Raw genomic sequence first — 25275 nt, forward strand, 5'->3', positions numbered from 1 at the left:
CAATAAAAATGGATAACTTAAGCCAGCACTTCATAAACTATGAAATCAAAGCAGCCAGTAAATATATGAAAAGTGTCTATGTCCTATTAGTTATGAGAAGAATATGAATTCAAACCACACAATGAGATACTGCTAGACATCCACCAAGATGACTAAAATGAAACTCTAACAGTGTCAAGCATTGATGAAGATGTGGAATGATGGCACTTTCTCTTCCATTGCTTATAGGAGGAAATCAGTAGAACCATTTGGAAAACTGCTTGTCAGTCTCTACTAATTCTGCCCATATGTGCATGCAAGCACTGAGCAGTTTCACTTTTGTATGCTTATGTTTGCCAACTGACATATATAAGAATGTTTGCAACAGCTTTAATTCACAATAATGCAAACTAAATACAACCCAAATGTTCATCAACAATAGGATGAATAAATTGTGACATTATACTGTGGAATATTACACTGCAATGAAAAAACAAACTACTGGTTCATTCAACAGTATAGATAAATATCATGACAATGTGTTGAGAACATATTCTGTGACTCCATTTAAATGAAGCTCAAAAACCAGGCAAACTAATTAATGTGATTTAGTTCAAAGCAATGATTACTATTGGGAGAGGGTAAGGAGATCAATTGTTCTAGTTTTCCAGAGACTAAGTAGTTTCCAGGATGTGGGACTTTTAGTGCTGAAACCAGAATAGTTTCAAGAAAATTGAAGGTTGGCCACCCTAGGAGGGGGTCTTTTTAGGGAAGGGACACAAAAGAGCTTTCTGAGGGGCCAGAAATGTTCAATATATTGATGTGGATGGTGGGTGTGTGAATAAATATATGTGTAGATCTGTGCATTTAAGTATATAATTTAAACTTTGATTAAAATACTTTAAAATAGCTATTGGCTTATTTTTCTTAGCATATGCTCTCCAGTTCCATCCATGCTGTTGAAAAGGGTAGGAGCTCCTTCTTTCTTTCTGCTGTATAATATTCCATTGTGTAAATGTACCACAGTTTTTTGGTCCATTCATTCACTGATGGGCACTTAGGTTTCTTCCAACACTTGGATATTGTAAATTGTGCTGCTATGAACATTGGGGTGAATAGATTCTTTTGAATTGGTGTTCCAGGCAGAGTGGAAGGGGAGAGGATAATGGGGAAAGAAGGGGAAGAGTCATTAAGGAACATGTATAAAGGACACATGGACAAAGACAAAGGGGGAGGATTGAATGTGGAAGGTGGGGATGGGTAGGGCAGGGGAAAGTAATGGGGGAAAAATCAGGACAACTTTAATTGAACAACAATAAAAAATAGTTATTGGGCTGGCTGAAAAGTTCACTTGTTTTTTCTGTAAGATGGCTCTAGGAGTGCTTAGTTGTCTTTAACTTCATTTGAAACAATTTTCTTAGATTGTATTGTGACAGCTGTCATATCAGTGTGCATTTAAAAAAAACACCAAATTGGTGAATTTTTGTGTAGCAATTTTAATATCAAAGATGGAAGAAAATACACATTTATGACATATTATGCTTTATTATTTCAAGAAAGGTAAAATTGCAACTGAAATGCCAAAAATGATTTGTGCAGTGTATGGAGAAGTTGCTGTGACTGATCAAACATGTTAAAAGTGGTTTGTGCAGTTTTGTCCTGGAGATTTCTTGCTGGATGATGCTCCATGGTCAGGTAGACCAGTTAAAGTTGATAGCAATCAAATCAAGACATTAATTGAGAACAATCAATGTTATACCACATGAGAGATAGCTGACATACTCAAAATATCTAAATTAATAGTTATTGGTTAAAATGAAACAAATGTGCCTTTTATTTTATGGGAAAAACCATACAGACTTCTTTTGTCAATTCAATATATTTTGCAGAGTGTAGAATAAAAAGAAACTAAAGACATTTTGAGTAGGGCCATGGGGAGAATTTGGTAGATAACAAAATGAAGACCTCATTTTCATTTTCAATGTTTGCTTATCTTCTTTGTCAGGTGTTGGGCCTTTGATCTGAAGAAGGTGGAGCAAAAAGTGGTGAACAGGAATACAAGGACAGAATATATAAAGGAAGCTTTCATTTTTCGGAATGAGTTTTCTCTTCTGGATCATGCAATGATCTTCCCTGCAAAGATATTGCTGAACACTGGGTGGTGAATGGAAAGAACAGAAAAGGTATGAAAATCCATTTCTGTATTTGAAGGAGCAAGAGGGTAGATTTCACAAATTAGTGATTAGTGAACTAATCCTGGCTCATAGGGAATATTCTAAAACAGGTTATTAATAGAAGAGGAAGTGATTCATTCAATCAAATTGTTCTAGACTAACTTTTCTTTGGCCTTATTATTTGATTTTTAATCAGAGAAATACAATAGACTATGTAGATTTGAATAGAGACTTGTAGATTAGGATATGTAAATTTTAGTGAGGCATTCAACAGAAGTCCCTAATTATCTTTGGGTTTACTTTCCACAGTTTTGGTCTGCAAATATTAAATTTGGTCCAAAAATATTAAATAAAAAATCCAGACATGAACAATTCATACATTTTAAATTGCATGCCATTCTGAATAGTGTGATGAAATCTCATGCTATCCTACTCCATCCTACCCAGGATGTGAATCACCTTGTCTAGCATATCCATGTTGTATATGCTCCCTACCCTTAGTAACCATCGGTTATCAGATCAATTGAGAGAGAGAGAGAGAGAGAGGCCACATTCACATAGCTTTTATTACAGTATATTGTTATAATTGTTCTATTTTAGTATTAGTTTTTATCTGTTAATATCTGACCGTGCCTAATTTATAAACTGTATCATAGTTATGTATATATAAGAAAAACCCTAGTATATATAGGGTTCAAAACTATCTGGGGTTCCAGACATCCATTGGGGGCCTTGGAACATATCCCCTGTGGATGAGACTACTACAATTCTCATGCTAGCCCTATAAAGGAGAAAGTGAACTAAGATTTCATCTGCATAGAAAATTAAGATGACTAGTAATTTGTTAATTGAGTTTACCTAACAATTAATGGATTAATTCCAATGGAGTAAGAAAGCTTTCTTTTTTGGCCTTGTTCTGTTTAACTATTTAAAAAAACATTACTGGGACCAGTATAAAAGTTGTGTTCATTAAAATTGAAGATTATCTGTAATTGGGGTGATAGCAACTAAGATAAGTAACAAAATCAAGTTGATAGGCTAGTGCAATGGATTTAATCTAAAAGATCATATTTAATAAGATAAATAAAAGGCTATGTCTTTGAAAATGAAAATCTATCTGCAGAAGGGGTTTTAGTTAACACAATGTTTAATATGTGACAATATGAGTGGAATGACCAAGATATGAAAATGAATTGAGGATGTTTAGACTTGGAAGCCAGGATTTAGGAGGTGAATATGTGGGAGGAGAGAATGTAATGCATAAATTCAAGGAGTAGAAATAATTTAGTAAATTAAATGAGTGAAAAATACAAGAAAAAAGTTTGAGATGAACTTTATAATGATCTACTCTTTTCAAAGAAGGGATAGGCTATTTCTGAAGGTAGTGAGTTTTCTGTTATTGTATGGTGGGGCAAAGGATACAAATATTTTGAGAGTTTGAATTAGTGAGTTTTCAAGTTTCTTTCAACCCCAATGTTCTCTGATATATATATGGGTCAGTGGGTAGAAATTTATTTTGATATTTAACAAATTGTTATATTTCTCTGTGATCTAATCTCTTATATATCAACTAGGGATAAATATACTTATTTCTTACTCTATCAAAAAGATTTACAAATTAAATCTTCCATAGAATCCTTAGTAACCCTTAGAGGGAAGGGCCAAGAAACTGAGAAAATTTTTATTGTTATAAGTGGCCCTGAGTTGGGACAAGGTTGACATGCTATTCTCCATTTTTATATCTTTTTGTATCATTCCTCCACATCAATAATTATATTTGTATTGTCAGCTGCCTAATACAACACTGTACTGATTTCCAATTTTCCTCTGAGCAATGATTTGACAAAGTTTACACTTTAGACTGGGGATAGACATAGTTTTCATCATTGTTATTTTCTTGATATGATTATAATTTCAATTATTTGCTCTGTGGTTCAAAAGATAATCTTTTTTGTTATTTTTTAAAGATTATTTACTTATTTATTTTTATGAAGAAGGGAAGTGAGGGAGAATGAGAGGGAGAGAAACATCAATGTGTGGTTACCCTTTGCATGCCCCCAACTGAGGACCTGGTCCACAAGCTAGGCATGTGCCCTGACTAGGATTTGAACTGGTGACCCTTTGGTTTGAAGGCTGGCACTCAATCCACTGAGCCATGCCAGCCAGGGCAGATAATCTTTTTTTCAATTCTACATTTGGTAGGTTTTTGTTTTTTCCTTTTTATTATTGTTAATATCTGGTGTTATTGATTTTTTAAAAAAAGATTTTATTTATTTATTTCTAGAGAGGGGAAGGGAAGAAGAAAGAGAGGAAGAAAAACTCCAATGTATGGTTGCCTGTTTTGTATCCCCTATGGGAGACCTGGCCTGCAACCCAGGCATGTGCCCTGACTGGGAATCGAACCCATGACCCTTTGATCTGCAGGCCAGAACTCAATCCACTGGACCACACCAGCCAGGGCTAATAAATACTTTTTAGGACATAATCAATACAGCTACTAGTTCTATCATTAATTCTTTCAAGTGAATGTCTTTTAAAAGAAAAGATTTTGTTTTTTCCTTAGAGAGAGGGGAAAGGAGGGAGAATGAGAGGAAGAGAAACATCAACACACAAAAGAATCATCAGTCGCTTGCCTCTAGCATGCCCCCACCTGGGGTCCTGGTCTGCAACTCAGTCATGTACTCTGACCAAGAAGAGAACCAGCAATCTTTTGGTTCACAGGCTGGTGACCAATCCATTGAGCCACACCAGCCAGGGCTCAAGCAAATGTCTTTATAGATATATATTATATACTATATAGTTTAACCTCTATTTACTTCACATTGTATAGACATACATAGAGGCACAGTCAGTCTCCAGGCCTCTGGGCCACATCAGGATATAGCAAAAACATTTATTAGAGAGTACATGGAAATAGGGATAGTGAGATAGCAAAGGAAGAAATCGTAGCAAGAACAAAGGATGGCCTGCTTTATTTAAGAACAGGCTTGGTTAGCTAATATGTAAGTTCAGGGAAAGCTGAGAGCCCTGTGCATCTGAAGACTGCTTTGGATGGTTTGTCTTGGTGATTGTCCAGGCTTCAGTTATGCTTTTCTGGGTTATGCCTGTATTCTGCATTTGAGACTCATTGGGAAGGAACCACCGGTGACTCATTATACATCTGCTTTCCTGAGTTTTTTCTTGCCTCTTTTTTCTTTCCCAACTTGTCTGTATCAAGGCTGGGGAAACTTTCATTGTCTCCTTTTCTTTTAAAAACATCCTTACCCAAGGACATGTTTATTGACTTTTAGGGAAAGGAAGGTGGGGAGAGGGAGAGAGTGAGGGAGAGGGAGAGAGAAACATTGATCTGTTGCCTCATATATGCTCTCTAACTGGAAATTGAACATGCAACCTCTAGGTATGTGCCCTGACCAGGAATCAAACCTGCAACCTTTTTGGTGTATGGGATGACGCTCCAACCAACTGAGCTGCCCAGCCAGGGCTGTCTCCTTTTCACTCATGAGAATCATCAAGAATAATTTAGGATTCATTTTAGTGGAGGGGCTGCATGATCTATTAATTCCTTTTCTATGAGCCTATTCTACAATGAAGACCTGGAATTTAGGTTAATCTCAGTCCCATTCCAAATAACCCCTTTGGCACAAATGCTGAAGTAACAAAGTCTCAGTGGTTTTAACCACAAACATATCCCATGATTCAAAGCTTAGTTGTTTCAACTCTCAATACAATAATTTCATGATTGGAAGTGAGCTGTTGGAGGCTGGCATCCATGCCATAATCTTTCTCCAGTTGGCACCTCAGACTCTCAAGTGCAACAGAGGAAGCACTGTGACTAATTCCCATAGGTCACAGGGAGCAAAGCCTCATGATATCATGGTCACAATGTATCTCTGAAGGTGTTCTGCCTTTCAAAAGACCATACAGCCAGAGGGTATGTGTTATTGTCCTGGGCGTATTGCTCTATGTGAGAGGAACAAAGCACTTTTACTTGCTTAAATTTTCCATTAATAGCCATTTCATCTTCAATGTCCATGTTAGGTCAGTATAGCCACCAGTCAGCTGTTTTTCTTTTTCACCATCAATATAGCCACATTATTTTTCACCATCAATATAGCCACATTATTTTATAGCCAGGTTAGTCCTTAACCTGGTAGCTTGTGAGAGATGAAAATATTTAGAGTCCAAAAACTAGCTGTGACTCCTATATAAAATTTGCATTGTCATTTGAATACTTTATCATAACCTATATTGCATCAGAATGAGTTGTATATGACCTGTCTTTCCCATTAGAATGTCATCTCCCAGAGAGCAGGGACCTTGCTTTGACACCTTTATACTGTCCTGGGGCCTAGTACAGGTCCCGTAAACACCCCTTAAATATTTTTGAAATAAATTTAAACACAAGTGAATTTTGTTTGTTTAGTATTTACCTCTAAACCCATATTCTGATTAAATTGTTAATGTGCATTTTGGTTAATTTACTTATTTCCCTTATTCTATTTGAACAAATAATTGAGATCAAGAAAGTAAAATTGTCAGCCATTCTAGCCATTCTTGTTTAAACAAAGCTGCCTGAACACTATACCATCTAATGGGAGCAAAGACTCCCTGTCAATCAAACACATTCCCATCTGAGAAAGCAATGGTTTGTGCAAAGCTATCGCTTAGAATGGAAGGGCAGATAAAATGCTTCCCTGATAAGGTCAAGTTAAAGGAGTTTATCATCACTAAGCCCTTATTATATGAAATGTTAAAGGGACTTATCTAAGAAAAAGAAGATAAAATATATGAACAGTAAAAAGGCAGCGAACTCACAGTTATTAACAACCACACCTAAAACAGAAGCAAATTAATCAAACAAATAGAACAAGAACAGAATCACAGAAAAGGAGATCACAGGGAAGGTAATCAACAGGGAGGAGGAGGAAGAGGGGAAAAGGTACAGGGAGTAAGAAGCAGAATAGGTAGTCACAAACTAGACAGAGGGAAGTTAAGAATAATATAGGTAATGGAGAAGCCAAAGAACTTATATGCACAACCCATGGACATGAAGTAAGGGCCAGGGGGAATGCTGGAGGGTGGGTGGGGGGTGATGCAGGAAGGAGGGGGATAAAGGGGAAAAAATTGGGACAACTGTAATAGCATAATCAATAAAATATACTTTAAAAGGTCAAACAACAACAAAAGAAACTGTTTATGTTTAGAACGTCAGAAGTAGCTTGTAGTTCTGGGAATGAGAGGGGGACACAATGGAGGATATGTGTTTCCCTCTGATTAGCCGTGTGCTAATAAGGGTAGCTGCCTCTTTGTGCTTGGCATAATTGCAGAGGAAGCCTTCTTTGTGGTTTTTTGAACAAGCACATCATGATAAACTGGGTGGTGTTCTTGACTGTGGTTCTGTTTGTGGACTAGTAATTTAGGCTGTGAAATATTCCCATATGAACAATGCAGCTTTTAGAGGATAAAAGTCCAGGCTTCATTAGCATAAATGCTACATGCACATGCACACACACCATGGACCCACACAGAAGGACACATACACATACACATACATTGTGTTGTCTCATCCTCTTGCTGATTCATGGTCCTGATTCCCTGACAGCCCTTTGCTGCAGTGACTACCTGAGGCTGAAGAGAGCATCCTTAATATAAAGCTGCACTTAATTCTTCAGGCAAGGAACCACAGACTCCCTGGGTCAGCCTCTGATGGTGACAACTGGAGCTTTATATCCAAGTTTACTTTATTTATTCATAAGAAGAATTGACAGTCAAGGTTTTGAGGCTCCTGTACCAGCCAGTTCTCTCCTGTCTTTAATTTTCTTTTCTTGTTTCTCTTCTCTTCTCTCACTTTATATTTCTCTGAGCAAAACCTGTGCGTTTCTTCACCCAGACACATACCAATACACATGCAGACATGCACATTTGAGGGCTCTGGCCTATATCTCTGTTGGCAAGTGGCTTTTAAAGAAATCAGGGAAAGCCCACTTAAACTATGTGCTGAGAGTGTGCCTGGGATTGGCCCTTTCAATAGGTGCTGTGCCATTTGGTATGAACTGAAAGATAAAGTCTCCCTACTGTCCATCTTACAATATCTCTCCAGTTGACTTCTGAAACTCCCATATAAATAGAGGAATATCATAATTTTCAAACTAGACCTTAGGATTGGTGTTCAGCCAAATCTGAAATGAATGGTAATTTAGAAATAGATTTTATCTCACATTCCATCTGAGATCATATCAGAGGCTGCTTGCATGGGATATTATTAAGAAGGATTCTGGGGCTCCATCTGGTTTTAGTGGGAGTAAAATGCAAGGATGTATTAGGAAGGTCTGAGATAGCCATTGGATTGGCTAGTAGGATCATTAAAATATTGGCTTTATAGACAAGGGATTTCTTGAGGGGCTAATGGTGAACATACTGACATGAATTAAATTACTAGATTAGCTGCCCATCACCTCTAAGGGCTCTAAGAGAATGGAATTATGGGATTGGTGAAGATTTTAAAATGGTTTCTTTTTTAAAAATTGAGGTGCAATTCACATAATATAAAATTCACCATTTAAACTATTTTGAAGTGAACAATTCAGTTGCTTTTAGTACATTCACAGGGCTGTGCAACTATCACTGATCTTTAAATCCAGAATTTTTTCATCATACCTAAAAGAAACCCTGTACACATTAAGCAGTCACTCCTAATTCTTTCTTCCCTTCAGCCCTAGCAACCACTAATCTGATTTTTGTCTGTATGAATTTGCCTATTTTGGATATTTCTTAAAAATGGAATCATACATTTGCCCTCTTTTTGTTTGGCATCTTTTATTAGCATGACGTTTTCTAGGTTCACCCATATTATAACATTCATCAGTACTTCATTCCTTTTTATGGCTGAATAGTATTCCATTGTATGGATATACTAACATTTCTGTTTATCAGTTTATTAGTTGTTGGACATTTGGGTTGTTTCCACCTTTTGGCTATTGTGAACAATGTTGCTATGAATATTCATGTACAAGTGTTTGTTTCAACAGCTGTTTTCAGCTTTCTTGGGTAGATAACTGAGTTTCTCCACCCCCACCCATGCACTTTTGTTGATGATGAGCCTATTTGAAATTATCTTATAGGTGAGTTTTGTTAAGAAGGAAAAAAGAGTTTGGTTCCTGCCTAAATGAGGTCTGATAGGGAAAAGTTATAGAGTACCTTGGCCATGCTATGGAATCCTGAGGGGTAAAGGTATCTGCAAAGGAGGTCAGGAGAAGGAGGAGAAGGTGCTAAAATGGGATGGCAATGACCTTGAGCTTGGTGGATGGAATAAGAATGGAGTTCATCCAGAATTTCTAAAATATCTGTTGATATTTCTCTGTCTTTTAGAAGGAAAGAAAAAATCTCTGGTGGGTGTGAGAAGATGGGCTAGGAGAGGGCCAAAGAAAAGTGAAAATGGTTGTGTTTTAATAAGGTGTTGCTAATGGTTGCATTTTTAGCAAAAATAAGCAAAGCTTGTTTAGCTACTTTTAATACAAGATGACAAAATTGGTAGAGCAAGTTTTAGCATAACAAACTGAAGAACTGGGACCCCTTTACCACAATAATGTTGCACCATCCATTTCTGTGGTGATGGACTTTTTTTAAAAAAAAACACAACAACTTCACATCTATAAGCTCATTAGCATGAATGAATCAGATAGAACAGGCACTATCCACCACCATATGAGAAACAGGAAATCCAGGCACCCAGCACATTGCCTGATGATAGTAGGCATTCAATGAGATTTGTTAAATAAGTGAAGCAGAGTCATATCAAGTCAAAGAACGTGAGAGTTGGGCCCTGACTGGTGTCACTCAATGGATTGAGTGTTGGCCTGCAAATCAAATGGTTGCCAGTTCAATTCTTGGTCTGGGGCACATGCCTGTGTTGAGAGCCAGGTCCCCAGTGGCAGGGAGGTGCAAAAGGCAACCACACATTGATGTTTCTCTCCCTTTCTTTCTCCCTCCCTTCTCCTCTCTAAAAATAAATAAAATCTTTAAAAATGTGAGAGCTGGAAGAGCATCCAGAAGTCCTCCTTACAACCCATTCTTAGAGAAGGAATATCAGGGCAGAGTAGGGAAGTCTTGGGCTTAACTACAAGGTTAATTGGTCAGTCAGTGGATGAAGGACGCAAGTCAATAGTCTGTCCTTTTCTTCCATGCAGTGTCACCATAACATCCAGTATTTTGCTTTCTCTTTGTGTTTTTGTTTGTCCTCACCACTGGACCATATGCTCCTAGGGGTGAAGCTTGTGTCTGATTCATCTTATAGGATACATCACAGTTACTGAAACTTGCTGAACAGATGAACAGGATCTGTAAGCTCTCTGCTCTTCCTGGGTCTCTGCTCCTTCTCATTCTGCCACAGCTTTTGGAGGCAGAGTCAGGACTCAATCACAGTTTCCAGGCTTCATAGATCTTGCTTATACCACAATGCATACACTCATCAAGGTAGGAGCACTAGATGTCCCTGGAGGGTTGCTTCAGACCTCTCAGAACCCTGGGATAATTTTTCTTCACTGTTTTATTATGGAAGGGTCTAGAAGATGAGGGAAAGAGGGAGTTTTTCTTAGTTCAAAGTCTAAGGTCAGTCTATCCACTTTCTGTGGAATTTCAATAGTATCTTGCACACCAGGGAGTTCTGTCTTTTGCTATGTTGTCCATGTCTCAGATGGAGGTGTTCTAGTGCCTGGAACTAGTGCCTGGGGGGATCTGTGCCTTTCAACATTGGGACCTGAAAACAATGGGGGCAGAAAGATGTAATGGGATTTTCAAGAGGTTCTGAAATAATTCCTTGTGTTATCTTGTTTTGCTCTTCCTGGGGACTTCCATTTGTTCCTGTACACATATTTGAGGCAAAGCAGAGGAGGTCCTATAATGGCCCTTCTTATGCCTCCATAATAATGTGGCAAGCCTGCAAATTGCAGATGGTGGGTACCCAGGTCAGTGCATGGAGGGTCTGTCTACAGGCCCAGAAAGAGAGGCATGCAGGGATTACACCTAGGTTATGAAGCATAGTTTAGACCCTAGTGTCTGTCTTCTGTGTCCTGGTTCTACCCAGTGTTGAGCAGACCCCCATGGCCTACTTCCTAGTTGAGCTTCCATTTCCTGTATCCCATATCAACTCCAAGACCCTTATGTTGGATCCTGCCACCTCTCCAGCCTGTTAATGGCTTGGTTCTCTCTGACTCTTTCTCTCCCCACTCCATGCCAGTGAGATTCATAGACTACAGAGTGCAAAAGGAATACATTGGAAAGCTCAATGTCAGATGATGGCCATGTTATCAGCAATTCTACTCTTCCTGATTTCAAAGCAGTTTCCACACGACCTATGAGCAAAGCCAGATGGTCTTGTCATCTTGTTTGCTCTCTGTCCCTCATCTCGAAGAAGTCAAGGAAAGGTATAAATTTTCAGGGGTCACCTGGGCAGCCTTAGGTGCCCATGTGAAAGGGCTAGTAGCCTTAGGAGTATGAGAAGCAGCCTTGGCATCCCCCCTGAGGGGGCCAATTCAAATTCTTCAGCCTTATCATGGCAGGGTGGTTGGGTGAGTCTCTTCCTTCCCATCTTTGCTGAAAGTGAGTCTCCCCAGTCCTCTGAGGTGGCATCTACTGCCCTAGGGGCTTCAGTGGGATGTGTGAAGATATAAGGCTGTGCTGGTCTGGATGAAGAAAGATGACATTTGAGATGATAATACAGGAGGAGACCAATGCAGTAGTATATCACAACACCAGCAATGTGCTGAAGTTCTCAGGTCAACCTACTAATGGGAGTGGGTGGGAGCTCTCCAGTGGGAAGAGGGAGCTGTATTATGAAAGTCCACTTCTGTAATAACTGAGGCTTGGTTCTTCTTTATGGAGGGTGATCAAGAGGAAGCTGATTTTTACAGTGGTCTCTCTGGATGATGAAACAGGAGCTTCCAAGAGTGGGCACTATTTGGGGGTCAGTAAAGGCCCCCTCAGAAGGTTATAGGTGAGCTAAGCCCTGTCAGGGCTGGTGAGAGTCATTCTGTAGGGTCTTCAGGTTATAAGCAGCAGCTAGGAACTTTTCCCCAAATAGTCACTGAGGGTCACATCAGAGAGAATTGAAGATGACAATGGGAAGAATACTTGTAACTAAATCTTGCTGAGTTTCTTTCTTGTCACAAGCCACTCTTCCATGACATTGTTTTGTCCCACTTTAGACAGACCACAACTTCTTTTTCCTAGACTGAGGTGTAAGATAGGAATAGATGCTGCCCCATTTCACCCCTCCTATCTCCAGCCACATGATCAGTGCACTTACCTGCACCAGGTCCGGTGTGAGGCGCTTGGCCTGCAGCCATTTCTGGAACCTTCTTGTTTTCCTCAAGACATGCTCAATGCTGCATGTTTTTGGGGCTGCTGCAGATGCACAGATTCTCTGGTCTGAGATTTCATTCTGGTGTTTGCTGATCAGCCTGCAGATCTCCACGGGACGCCAGGTTTTAGAATCATCTGAGTAATTTGCAGGGTAAGAAAGCAAGTAGTCCAGAGGCAGTTCAAGGTGGGAGGCCAGCCAGTTGTCAAACCTGGAAGAAGAGCCCTTTTAGGATCCACCTGGGAGATGGAGGGATGAAGCAGGGGCTAAGCAGAAACTAGTCACAGCACTGCCAGAGCCATGGCCAGCAGATCCCTGGGGGACAGTGAGACAGGGGATAACATCCAGTCTGATCCATTTCTCATTTCTAGACTGGGATGTTCCAAACTCTTTCTATGAGAAGACTACTTTTGTTTCCTCAAGCCTAGGCAAGTATATATGATGTCAGAATACATGCCACACACAGACTTTATTCTTAACATACCATCCCCACTTTACAGATGTGGAAACTAAAGCTCATAGAGCTTAAGTACCTTGCCAAAGGTCAGAAAATATGTAGCCAAACAGGGGTGAAAATCCAAGGCCCGCTGTCAGGAAAACCCATGATCTTTCCCCTTCTCTACCCTGGTTGCAGAAATAGCCCATCCTTTGACCAATAGCTGCATTTTGGAACTGTAGTTCTTAAAAAGGCCTGCATTGGGGAAACCACTGACTTTTAACATCCAACCCCAAGCAGCCCCATCAATTTTGCTTTCAGTCCAACGTGTAAGTCATCAGTACCAACTGAGTCACAGGGAACAGTGGCTGCTAGATGGTCACTAAATTCAAAGCCATCTGGAATCATGAGGTGTGTAATTTCACACAATGGCCTGGTCAGTCTTTAATCCTCCCTAGGGCAGAAACACTGGCCTATTACTACCTACTACCATCCAAAACCTCACCTTAACCTTTTTCTTCAGTCATTTCTCCAACTTTGTGCAGACCTTTCCATTAAGAAAGAATGTTAAAGCTCCTTCTGATTTATGTATAAAAATTACTGAGTTAACATTTACCTTCATTATTATTAATAATTGAGGGTCATACTAAAAATGAAAATTAGGCTTAGAAGATACATGATATATTTAATATAAATAAGCATCTTTAAATTCTTATTAATGAGTATTTTTGGGCAGCTTCATGATAAGTTTTGGAAGAATTAGCAGTTTGATTAGCCCTAAACCCTACATTATTTTGTTTCCTCACTTATATGACACAGCTTTATCCTAAGAGACTGCAAGCTTTTCAAGGAAGTTGCTCTAGTGGAAACAGTTGATAAGTACCTTCTGCAATTCAGGACCATTCAAACTGCAATGGAATTAGGTACAAAGAATCATGTTCAAGAATATTGCCACAAATTTTGTTAAAAATATGAAACACTGTGAACTTGCAATAAGTTAATTTTACTGGAATTTTCAGGACAACCATGGGAAATGATCCATTCTTCTGGGAGGATGAGGAAGGGCCTAGGTCTCTGAGGCAGGCCTGTATGCCTGTTTCCTGTAGCTCTTCCTGCTCATGGAGGTTCACCCTCCTCCTTCCATCCCTCCCCACCCAAAGTACCTGTGACTAAGGAATTACAACTAGGTGGCTATCTTAAAGAATGATTATAACAACACACATTTATGAAACACACGTGCTAGCCATTTTGCTGAATTCTTTTCATATACCAATTCAATTAAACCTTTCAACAAGCCTATGAGATCAATACTCTTATTAACCATACAGATGAGGGAACTGAGGCACATAGAAGTTAAATATTTGCCTAAAATCACACAACCAGGAATTGGAAGAAGCAACATTCAAGGCCCCAAAGCTTACAATTGTAACCATTTTGCCATTGCTTACTCCTCTATCATCATTTTACAAATTAGCTCTTAGGAATAAATTGATGACATTATTGGGGATTATAGCCAGCAGGTCCTTCAAAATCATTTGGTCCCTGTTCCTTTCCACATCATACTTTGAGGATGAGAAAACTGAAGGCTACTTGTCTGATGAGTGAGCCACAGACAATTAATGGCAGAGGAGGACAGATCTCAGGGCTTCTTATCTTCTATTTGGTGGGGGTGGTGTGAGGAGGAACTTCCTGCCCTGTGGGACAAGCTCATTGTTTTTTTTCTGTCCCCACCTCATGAGGAAGCTATGCTGAGAGAACAGCCCTGACTTCGTAGGTAACCTACAATGAATGCTTGGTGCATGTTTAGCAGTGGCTCAAGGCATCCCATAAGGATCAATTCAGGACAAACAAGTTTACAAGCCCCATTTCTCCCTCATTTAAAATGGTAATAAGTTTATGAAACTGAAGGAGAAAATGTATATTCCTAAGACTTTGATGACCTATTTTATTAAATAGAAGAAGTCAGTGAGAAAATGGGCCCTGCTTTTTAGTCACTAGACTATATTCATTTTATTCATTTGAAATTTTTATTCATTTTTATTTCATTTCAAAACATGTTAATATCCTGGAATTTGGAAAACCACAAAACACAGACAGCATTCAAATCTTTCTTTTGAACTGAGATCATGGGCATGTTTGAAGTGAGGCTGGCCAAGTCCTCATTGGATTGAAGTATGAAAAAGCAGGGCCAGTTTCTCAGAACTGGAAGGCAGGGTGTGTGTGTGGGCGAGAGCAACAACACCTAATGAGGATAAAATACCCTCTTCCGTTGCATACTTCTCATGCTTTCTTCCAGTTAAAGACTAATTCTGTAGACATGCCCTCCTAAATAGTTTTTGCTTCTCTTCCCTCTTCTCTATCTTTTAGCTTTGCACGGAACCCTTAAAACATCTTGCATTTTCCCAAAGCTCCCAGGCACAGTTCATACTTCTTAGAGCAATTTATAATGCTTTTTCTAGGCCTGTCTCCTGTTACTCTCATTATAAGCTTGCTTTGGTCTCACCAAACCACTGACTATTCTTGCTAAGCCACATCATTTTGGGCTTCTGTGCCTCCACTTACCTTGCCATGTGCTAATACCTTTGTCTAAGACACTTTCTTCCTCTTTCTTTACGGGACAATTCCTAACCAAGCCTTTAAAAACCAGACAGGTATCATCTCTTCTGATTCTCACTCCTTCATCTCCTAGTTGAGAAAAAATTTTCCTCCCACATGTTCTCATGATATCCTGTGCATTTTCTATAGTTCTCACACTCTGCTTTAACCATTGGTTTATGTCTCTACCTTTCCAATAGAAAGTAACCTCTTCAGTACTTAGTAGAATGCTTAACACCAAGTTAGTGCTGAATACATTTTAGTTGGGTTGATGGATGGATGGATGAATGGGTATTTGGATATACATATGGATAAGTGAGTAGAGGGATACATGGAGGGCTAGATGGATAGGATGCACAGAATGATGGTTGGGTGGAAGAATGCATGGAAGGATGCTTGGGTGAGTGGGTGGATGGATGGATGGGTGTGTATATGGATGATTGATTGAATGTGTAGATGGATCCTTTAGTCATGAGCTCTGGACCCTCCCAACACCTTGAATTGATTTGAGGAAGTGAGTTAGAACCATAATTACTCATCTTCTGGTGTGAAGGAGGCTGGCAAGGGCAAGGGAGAAAGGAAGGCAAATTCAAGCCTAATGATTTACTTATTTTAATGTGAGCCCTCTACTACTCAGAAGTATTTAGACATTCTTTACAAATTTGGGTTTGGGAGTACAGATGTAAGTCCCAGTGGATATAATAAAGAAGGTGAGGTAAGCCATCTGTCCTAGGAAGAGCATAGGAATTCCTATGAGTGATTCTGATCAGAAATACTGCCACTAAGTACTCCCCCCCTTCCCTTCTTTTAACCTGCACATACACAATACTGATCAATCAGATCCTGGTAGATGTCACCACTTAGTGTGATCACTTAGGATTTTGCATATAGGTACATTTTTAGTAGAAAGAATATGTAAATTAGTTTTATTCATTTTTCTAGCTTCTCCTAACTTTTCCATTCAAAATTTGAAAGTCAACATGGAATGCATGGGAAAATTGATACTGAAAACATTCAAAGGTCAGTGGTTGAGTATGGAAAGCATCAGATCCATTATTAACATTCTCACTAAAGAAAAGATAAGGGAAAAAAGAAAAGGTGACATTCATCTACTAATCATTTGTCTTCAGCCTACCCAGCCAGCCTAGGAAGATCATTCTCCATTTGTTGCTGAACAAAAGGCATTGTCTAATCCTTAGTGAAGACCAAGCATGCAGTATTAATGCTTGCCTGATTACAGCATTTCATCCAAATGTCTGAGAGATCTGTATAGGTTTCCTCCTAAGGTATCATCATAATCATTTTTAAAAGTGGAGAAATGTTTTGAGATTTAAACAAGAACAAGATGAACAAATATACCATTAGAAAGAGATGCAAAGGAAGAGAACTTGTAGACAATTTAGCAAAGAAGAAATACAAATGGCAAATAAGCCTGAAAAAAGAAAAGGACCCAACTCAGGAGAAATACAGTGTAAAATAGTAGTAACATTAAATATTTGTGTGTAAGAAGAGAGCTCTATAGGTAGAAGTTTCCATTTGGATATCTATCATATATATTTCTGTGTCAAAAAATACAGGACTTTTTGGATTTATATGATAGATAGATTTTAAGAGTTTGTCACAGGAATTAATCACTGATATATACAAAGGTCTAATTACAGGAATGGTCAACACCGCACTGTTTATAATACTGAAAAGTGAAAACCTAGTTGTCTCACAATAATGGATTAGTTAAATATTAACTTTGGTTGATTGATACAATTGAATATCATGAAGCCACTCAAAATCAAATTGTGAAAAGTTGTTTCCAAAATATTGTTAGATAAAAGTTTACAAAAGAGTACATACAACATGATCACATTTTGTTGAAAAAAATTTGTCCATCTTAGGAAAAAAAAGGTGGCAAGCATGATATACACCAAAATATTAACAAATGGGTGATCTCTTAGTGGAAAAATTATGTGTGATTTTCATTTTGTGGTTTCTTTAAGCAATATTTCCTAAAAATTCTAACTAAACAGGCATTACTTTCAAAATAAGAAAAATGTTATTTGTAATGTAGAGAAAAGGACTATAAACAAGTCCACACACCAGAACCACTGACTTTCTCTCTCTGCTCTTTCTGTGATAAGGAACATGCATTCTTCACATGGAGAGCTCTAAACCCCAATCTGCCCTGCCTGGTGCTTTCCTGCTTGCATCAACACACTTCCCTTTCAGGCACACATGGAAAATGAATTCTGAGGGAGCTTAAGTCATATCCTGAACTTGAACAGCACACAAACTTATTTGGGGATATGCTTCCTGAATATGGCCAATACCTGCCTGGTGAGAAAAACTTTATGAATTACCAGCTGGTGAAGAGTCAACTGCAAGATTCACTTACTCTTTGTTTACTTATTTAGAGGAGGATGTGAACCAGGAGCTCTTCCTTCATTGAATCCCTTAATTTCCTTCCCTTCTGTCTTTAAATGTGTCCATATTCTCACTGCCTCCTTTCTCCAAGGAATCAGCCCCACTTTACCTGTGTTCTTGGTCCTCTCCATCCCATTTCTTAGGTAGGAAATCTTGACCACTTTCTATATCTCCATCTTTACTTCCTCTCACATTGGTAGAGTTGGAAACAAAATGACTCTTTAGCTGAACCTACTAGCATCCTTTCTGTCCTGCTTTGTTACCAATGACCTTTCTCCTGGTCTAAGAGAGCTGGTCTGACAGCCCCTGCCAGCACCACAGGTCTACCCTGAACACTTCTTTCCATAAGGTCTTCTCAAAACGCAAGTGTCATCTTGTCCCTACCCCACTTAACTTCCTCACCACTACTTGCAATAGAGCTTCCCCAGTTGTGTGTATGTGTGGGTGGGTGGGTGGGTGGGTATGGGGGTGGGTTCAGCTTTCAAAATGCCTTAAAAAATAGTCTAATAAGTAAAGCCCACATCAACTCCATTCAATATCTCTCATCTTGCAAAGGAAGTTCAACACTTTTGATTGATATTTTCTATTTGATATTTCTGTTTAGTAACTTAGTTGAATAATCAAATATGCCTTTGGTTAATACACACTAGAAATAAAACACTGTAAATCAATGCTTTTTGTTTAGTCACCAAATCTTACATACCTGTGGTAGTCCTTGGGACTGGGCAGAGGAGAAGAGGCCTATTACAAAGGGTCTTTAGTATTGAAAAGGCTGGGAATCACTTGTCCACAGGCTAAGATCCTAATTCCTGGGCACGGTATTCAAAACTTCCTGCACCATCTGACTCTTCCAAACTTTCTCCTTCTGCCACACCTCCACATATACCCAATGCTCCAGTTACTAAGTGTTTTTCACCTCTTCCCATTCCTCTGGATCTTTGCTTAAGTTGATTCTTCTACCTTGAGCTTTTCCCCTCCCACTAAATTTCATCTTATCCTTTAAGGCCTTGCTCAGGATGAATTCCCCTGGAGAAACATTTCCCCAGTCCCCAATTGGAATTAATATCCCTTTCCTTGAGCTCCCAGAGGTCCTTTACACTTCACTCCTGGTCTGCAACAGACCAGGCCTTATTATTGTTATTTGTAACATGGCTTTCTCCTCCTAAACCCTTTGAGGGCAATGACCAGTTGTAGCAATGTTGCTACAGCACCTGCTGGGTCTTGGCCATGTTAAAGGCTCATTGACTATGTGTTGACAGGCTTGAATTTCAGAGTGTGATCTCATTTTTTGAAGAGAACCATGTGGATCACAATTTACTAAACCTGAGTTTCTGTCTGATCAAGGCAACATCTCACAACAGAAAACCGGTTTAAAAACTTTGGAGCAAACTACACTGGCTTGAATCCCATCTCTTCCACTTATCAAATGGTGACCTTGAGCAAGTCACTTAATCTTGGTACGTCTCAGTTCACTATCTGAATAATGAGTGAAAATAACTCCCAGGATGGTTGTGAGGAGTAAATAAAAATAGCTTTTAAATGTCTGTCACATAGTAGACTTTTTATGAATTTTATTTTCCTCCTTCCATGAGAAGTGAACTTGATTAGTGCCATAGTCCCAGGCAACTCCATTCATAAAAAAGAAAACTTTAGTCCTGGTTGGTGTGACTCAGTGGATTGAGTGCTGCCCTTTGAACTGAAAGGTTACCAGTTTGATTCCCAGTCAAAGCACATGCCTGGGTTGCAGGCCAGGTCTCTGGTTGGGGGTGTGCAATAGGCAACTGATCAATGTTTCTCTTGCACATCGAGGTTTCTTTCTCTTTCTCCCTCCCTTCCCCTCTCTCTAAAAACAAGCAAACAAACAAACAAACAAACAAACAAATAAATAATGTTTTAAAAAAGAAAACTTTAAGCTTTCACTTCAGAAGGATACTTTGGATTTAGCATTTAGGGCTGTAATTTGGCTTCATAACTTACCCCCTTCTCCACCCCAACTACAACCCATCACTACTATGATTAAATGGCTTTGCTTCTACTCCTGTCTATAAATTACATCCTGGCTCGTTTTCAACAAATTCCTGGACATCTGTACATCATGGGAATGCAATTTTGCCCCTCAGTTATCTGATTGAAATTCTGACCTTATTTCTTCTTTAAAAAACTTCTTGCAAATAGATGTTCCAATGCAGGCATTGCATTTATCAAGGCCGAGGAAAGTCCTTCCAAAATTGTATCTGGTTCTGACTTGGTGCACCAGAGGAGAAGGAGGAGCTGATGAGGACACAGAACAGCTCAGGAGTGAGACCCAAAGCAGCAGGGCTGACCAGCCCAGGCAGGGAGCAGCAGCCTCAGGGCCCAGCCAGGACTCCATCAGGGCCCAGGACGCCAGCTGCAGCTTTCAGCTGTCCGCTCAGGGCTGTGCTGAGGTAAGTCTTGGCAAAATAAAGGGGGCTGGCCTTAGGGTGTTGACCCCATCCCAGCCTCCCACATTTCTGCTTGAGGATGCTAAGGAGCTTGGGGCTAATGAGGCTGGGGAGGAGATGAGGAAGTACATGGAGGATGCTGATAACACGGTTTCCAGAGCTACTCTTCCTCTGCCTGTGGTGGCTGCTGCAGGCTGGGAGGGGCTGACTGGCAGATTTTGGAAAGGACAATGATTAAGGCTTCCCTGTGCAGTCCTTTTGACAAACACGGGATATCCTGGCTGAGCAGGAAAGTCCATGCAGGATGTATATCCGACCTGGGTTCCACCTGGGAGTTTCAAAGGACCCACAGGAACTCTGCCTTCACTGTTTTAATTCTGGATCTCTGTGTCCCTATGTGTGTGTGCACACACATGCACACACACGCACACACACACCAATTTCCCCTCAGTGGATAATTTTCAGTGGATAATTTGGCCTGCCTCTTGACCAAACATTCCTCTTTCATTTGCGCCATATTTTGGATGTGAAATAACTAGAAGTCAGTTTACTGTCCATTAAGTGGCACATTTAATACTGATTTGAACAGTAAAGGCTTTGCTGCTTAGAGAATAGAAAAACTCAGCTTAGTGTATGCTTCAGTTCCTCTTTTTCATCTGAGAAGTAGAGCAGAGAAGGAACTTGGTGGCTTCTGGTTGGATGAGGGGAACACCAAAAAGATCTCACTGCCTGAACCTGAACCTGAAGCTGTGTCCAACCCCTGTACCCCCATGCCTGAAAGTCCCTCCTCCTTTTACCACCCTGCCTCACTTCTCAGTGGATGGCTTGATTTGGTGAGATTCACCTTCTTCCTTACACCAAGATAAGGTCCACAGCATGGAGTAGACAGGACTACTAAATTAGGAATAGAGAACCTATGAGGACCATATCAGGGAAGGCATGTTTAGGTCTGGAGAAGGAAAGAGGAAGGAAAGAGGGGGACAGGGTTGGCTTCAGGAGAATTGGGGAATTTTACTAAAGATTAGTGAGAAGAAGAGGATAATGGAAGTTTTCTGATAGTTAAGCATGTGTTTACTAGCCAACTGCATATCCTCCTCAGTCAAATGTCTGATGGTGTTTGTTTTTTATTGCTGTATCATGAGAATTCTTTGTATATTCACTAGTCCCTTGTTGGATATGTGGCTTGAAAGTATTTTATTCCAGATGGTAACTTGTTGTTCATCTTCTTAACAGGGTCTTTCTCAGAGTAAAATTTTTTATTTTGATGAAGTCCAATTTGCCAATTTTTCCTTATATGGATCATGCTTTTAGTATGAAATGTAAGAACTCTTTGCCTAATTCTAAGTCTCAAAGACTCTCCTATAGTTTCTCATGCTGTAAATGTTTTACAGTTTTGTATTTTACATTTTGAATTAATTTTTACATAAGATGTCTTTAGGTCAAGGTTCATATTTATGCTGATGGAAGACCAACTGCTACAGCACCATTTGTTGAAAAGACTGTCTTTCCATTGAATTGGTTTTGCACATTTGTCAAAAATCAGTTATCTGTACTTGTATGTGGATATGTTTGGGTTCTCTATTCTGTTCCATTGATTTATGTGCCTATTCCTCTGTCAATAACACACCGCAATCTTGATAGTTATAGTTGTAAAATTAGTGTTGAAACTGAGTACAGTGATTTCTTCCACTTCTTTTTCAAAACTATTTTAGTGGTTTGAGTTCATTTGCTTTTTCATAAAATTTTTATTTTATTTCTTTAAATTATATTTTATTGATTATGCTATTACAGTTGTTACAATATTTCCCCCTTTGTCCTTCTCCACCCAGCACCTCCTGCTCCCTGAGGCAATCCCCATACTATTGTTCATGTCCATGGGTCATGCATATAAGTTCTTTAGCTACTCCATGTCCTATACTGCATTTTAAATCCCCATGCTTATTATTTAACTACCAATTTCTACTTCTTAATCACTTCACCCCCTCACTCATTCCCCAACAACCGCCTCCCATCTGGCAACCATCGAAATGTTCTCTGTATTCACGATTCTGTTTTTCTTGTTTGCTTACTTTGGTTTTTAGATTCAATTGTTGATAGACTTGTTTTGTTTGTTTCTTTTTGCTATTTTATTGTTCATAGTGTTGATCTTGTTTTTCTTAAATAAGTCCCCTCAACATTTCATATAATAATGGTTTGGTGATGATGAACTTCTTTAGTTTTTTCTTGTCTGGAAAGCTCTTTATCTGACTTTTGAGTCTAAATGACAGCCTTGCTGGGTAGAGGAACCTTGGCTGTAGACCCCTGCTTTTCATGACTTTGAAAATTTCTTGCCGATCCCTCTAGCCTGCAAAGTGTCTTTTAAGAAACCAGCTGACAGTCTTATGAGAACTCTCCTGTATGTAACTAACTTCTTTTCTCTTGCTGCTTTTAAGATTCTCTCTTTATCTTTAACCTTTGGCATTTTAATTATGATGTGTCTTGGAGTGGGCCTCTTTGCATCCATCTTGTTTGGGTCTCTGTGTTTATTAAACTTGCATGTCTATTTCCTTCACCAAATTAGGGAAATATTCTTTCATTATTTTTTCAAATAGATTTCCAACTTTTTGCTCTTTCTCTTCTCCTTTTGGTACCTCTATGATGAAAATGTTGGAACATTTGAAGTTGTCCCAGAGTCTTACACTATCCTCACTTTTTTGTATTCTGTTGTTCTGATGGTTTTTTTTTTTTGCTTCCTTATGTTCCAAATCATTGATTTGATTCTTGACTTCATCCAGTCTACTGTTGATTCCTTGCAAATTGTTAAGTCAATTAGTGTATCCTTCATTTCTGACTGGACCTTTTATATGCTGTTGAGGTCCTAACTAAGTACCTTGAGCATCCTTATAACCAGTGTTTTGGGCTCTGCATCTGATAGATTGCTTATCTCTATTTTCCTTAGTTCTTTTTCTGGACTTTTGATCTGTTCTTTCATTTTGGCCATGTTTCTTTGTGTCCTCATTTTGGCAGCCTCCCTGTGATTTTTTCTATGTATTAGGTAAAGATGCTTTCACTCCATGACTTGGTATGGTGGCCTAATGTAGTAGGTGTTCTTTAGGGTCCAGTGGCACAGCCTCTTCTGTCACCCAAGGTGGGTACTCAAGGTACACCCTTCACATGGGCTGACTACATCCTCCTTTTGTAGTTGAGCCTTGATTGCTGTTGGCAGATTAATGGGTGGGATTTGCCCAGGCCAGTCAGCTGCAAGGACTGGCTGTGATCACTGACCACTATCCTTCATCCTCCGTGGAGGATGAGCTGTGCAGGAGCAAGGTGGTGGTACTCTGACATGGTCTATAGTTTTCCACTGGGTGCACACATTCTGGGGTTTCCTCGGTGGTGCAGGCCAAGGTCAGCCCCCATCTGTGTTCTTCCTGGGCCACACTGTATGGGCTATAAAGCAATCTGAGATGGCTCCTACTTGTGCTGAGCTTGGACATTCCCAGGTGAAATGAAGCTGTGAATCTAGGCTGGCTGCTACTAGTGCCAGTCCTGGGACCACTTAGCAAGTGGTATGGGGGATTGGGCATTCCCTGAGGCTGGCTGTTGCTTGTTTGAGAAGATTTAGGAAATTGTGAAGCATGAGCCAACATTAGCCATTCATATGGAAAAGCCACTGTTAACAGCTTAGGTGGGCCCATAAGTTGGGTAAGGCAGAAGAACCTCAAGGGCTCTCCAGGTTGGGGCAAACAGTGTTAGCCAGGTTGCTGGAGTCTCAGATATGGGATCTGCCTGCTGACTCTGTGGCTTTATGGGGGACAGTTCAGAAAAGTTACAATGGCCACTGACCATCTTTCTGTTTGGGAGAAAGCTGTCCCTCAGCTCTCTCATTGATGCCAGACACTCCAGTTTCTCCTCCATGCCACTAGTGTCTTTCAAGCTGGTATCCTGGTGCTGGATCTCAGAAGGAGTGAGTCTGAGTAAGTCCGTGTGTGGGTTGTTTAAGAGGAACTGCTTGGAACTCCAGTAGCTTTTTCTTCAGGCTCAATCCCCACTGGTTTTTACAACCAGAAATTATGGTGACTTATCTTCCTGGCACTGGAACACTGGGCTGGGGAGCCTGGTGTTGGGCTGGGACTCCTCACTCCTAAAATATCCTTTCTGAATTTTTATCTATGACACATGTATGTGGGATCAGTCCATTCCGTGTCTCCACCTTTCCTACCAGTCTGCATGAATGTGGTTTCTTTAATTTCTTTAATTTCTGAAAGTTGCTGGACTTTCATCAACTCAACTTCTGACAGTTCCAAGTTCTGGTTGTTCTGTAGTTCAGTTGTAATTTTGATGTGGTTGTGCAAGGAGGCAAGCTGTGTTTATCTATGAGTCCACCTTGAACAGAAGTCCATAAAAATTTTAGAATACCCTTGTCTATATCTATAAAAATATTGCTGGAATTTGATAGGAACAGAGTTAAATTTGTATATTAATTTGGTTAAATTTATTCCTAAGTATGTTATTGTTTTTTTATGCTATTGTGAATAGGATTCTTTTTCCAGATATTTTGCTGTTCATGCATAGAAATGCAACTTATTTCTGTATATTGATTTTGTATTCTGCAATTCCACTAAATTTGATGATTAGTTATAAAAGGTATTTTTGTGAAGTCTTTAGTGTTTCCTACACATAAGATCATGTCATTTGCAAACAAAGACAATTTTACTTCTTCTTTTCTGATTAGAACATCATCTCTCTATCTTCTATCTATCTATGATCTATCTATCTACCTACCTACCTATCTATCATCTATCTACTATATCTATCATCTATCTATTTATTTTTGCCTGACTGCTCTGGTTAGGACTTCTATTACTATGTTGAATAAGAGTGATAAGAATTGGTATCCTTCTCTTTGTCCTGATC

The 25275-nt window shown here is 39.5% G+C and overlaps 1 protein-coding gene across 1 annotated transcript in view; it reads right to left on the minus strand.

Annotated features, from left to right (window-relative positions):
• Positions 1-20352, minus strand: part of DIPK2B (divergent protein kinase domain 2B) — a 45245-nt gene extending 24893 nt beyond the window's left edge. Inside the window, exons 1-2 of the mRNA XM_045860533.1 lie at positions 20098-20352; positions 12457-12721 (exon numbers count right to left, since the gene is read on the minus strand). Coding sequence (XP_045716489.1) covers positions 12457-12721; positions 20098-20327 — 495 coding nt within the window. The 5' untranslated portion in view covers positions 20328-20352. The remainder of the gene's footprint in view (positions 1-12456; positions 12722-20097) is intronic.
• Positions 20353-25275: the final 4923 nt, after the last annotated feature.

Source organism: Phyllostomus hastatus, unplaced genomic scaffold (genome assembly GCF_019186645.2).
Source record: "Phyllostomus hastatus isolate PE091 unplaced genomic scaffold, TTU_PhHast_1.1 phas_scaffold_200, whole genome shotgun sequence".
Lineage (NCBI taxonomy): Eukaryota > Metazoa > Chordata > Mammalia > Chiroptera > Phyllostomidae > Phyllostomus > Phyllostomus hastatus.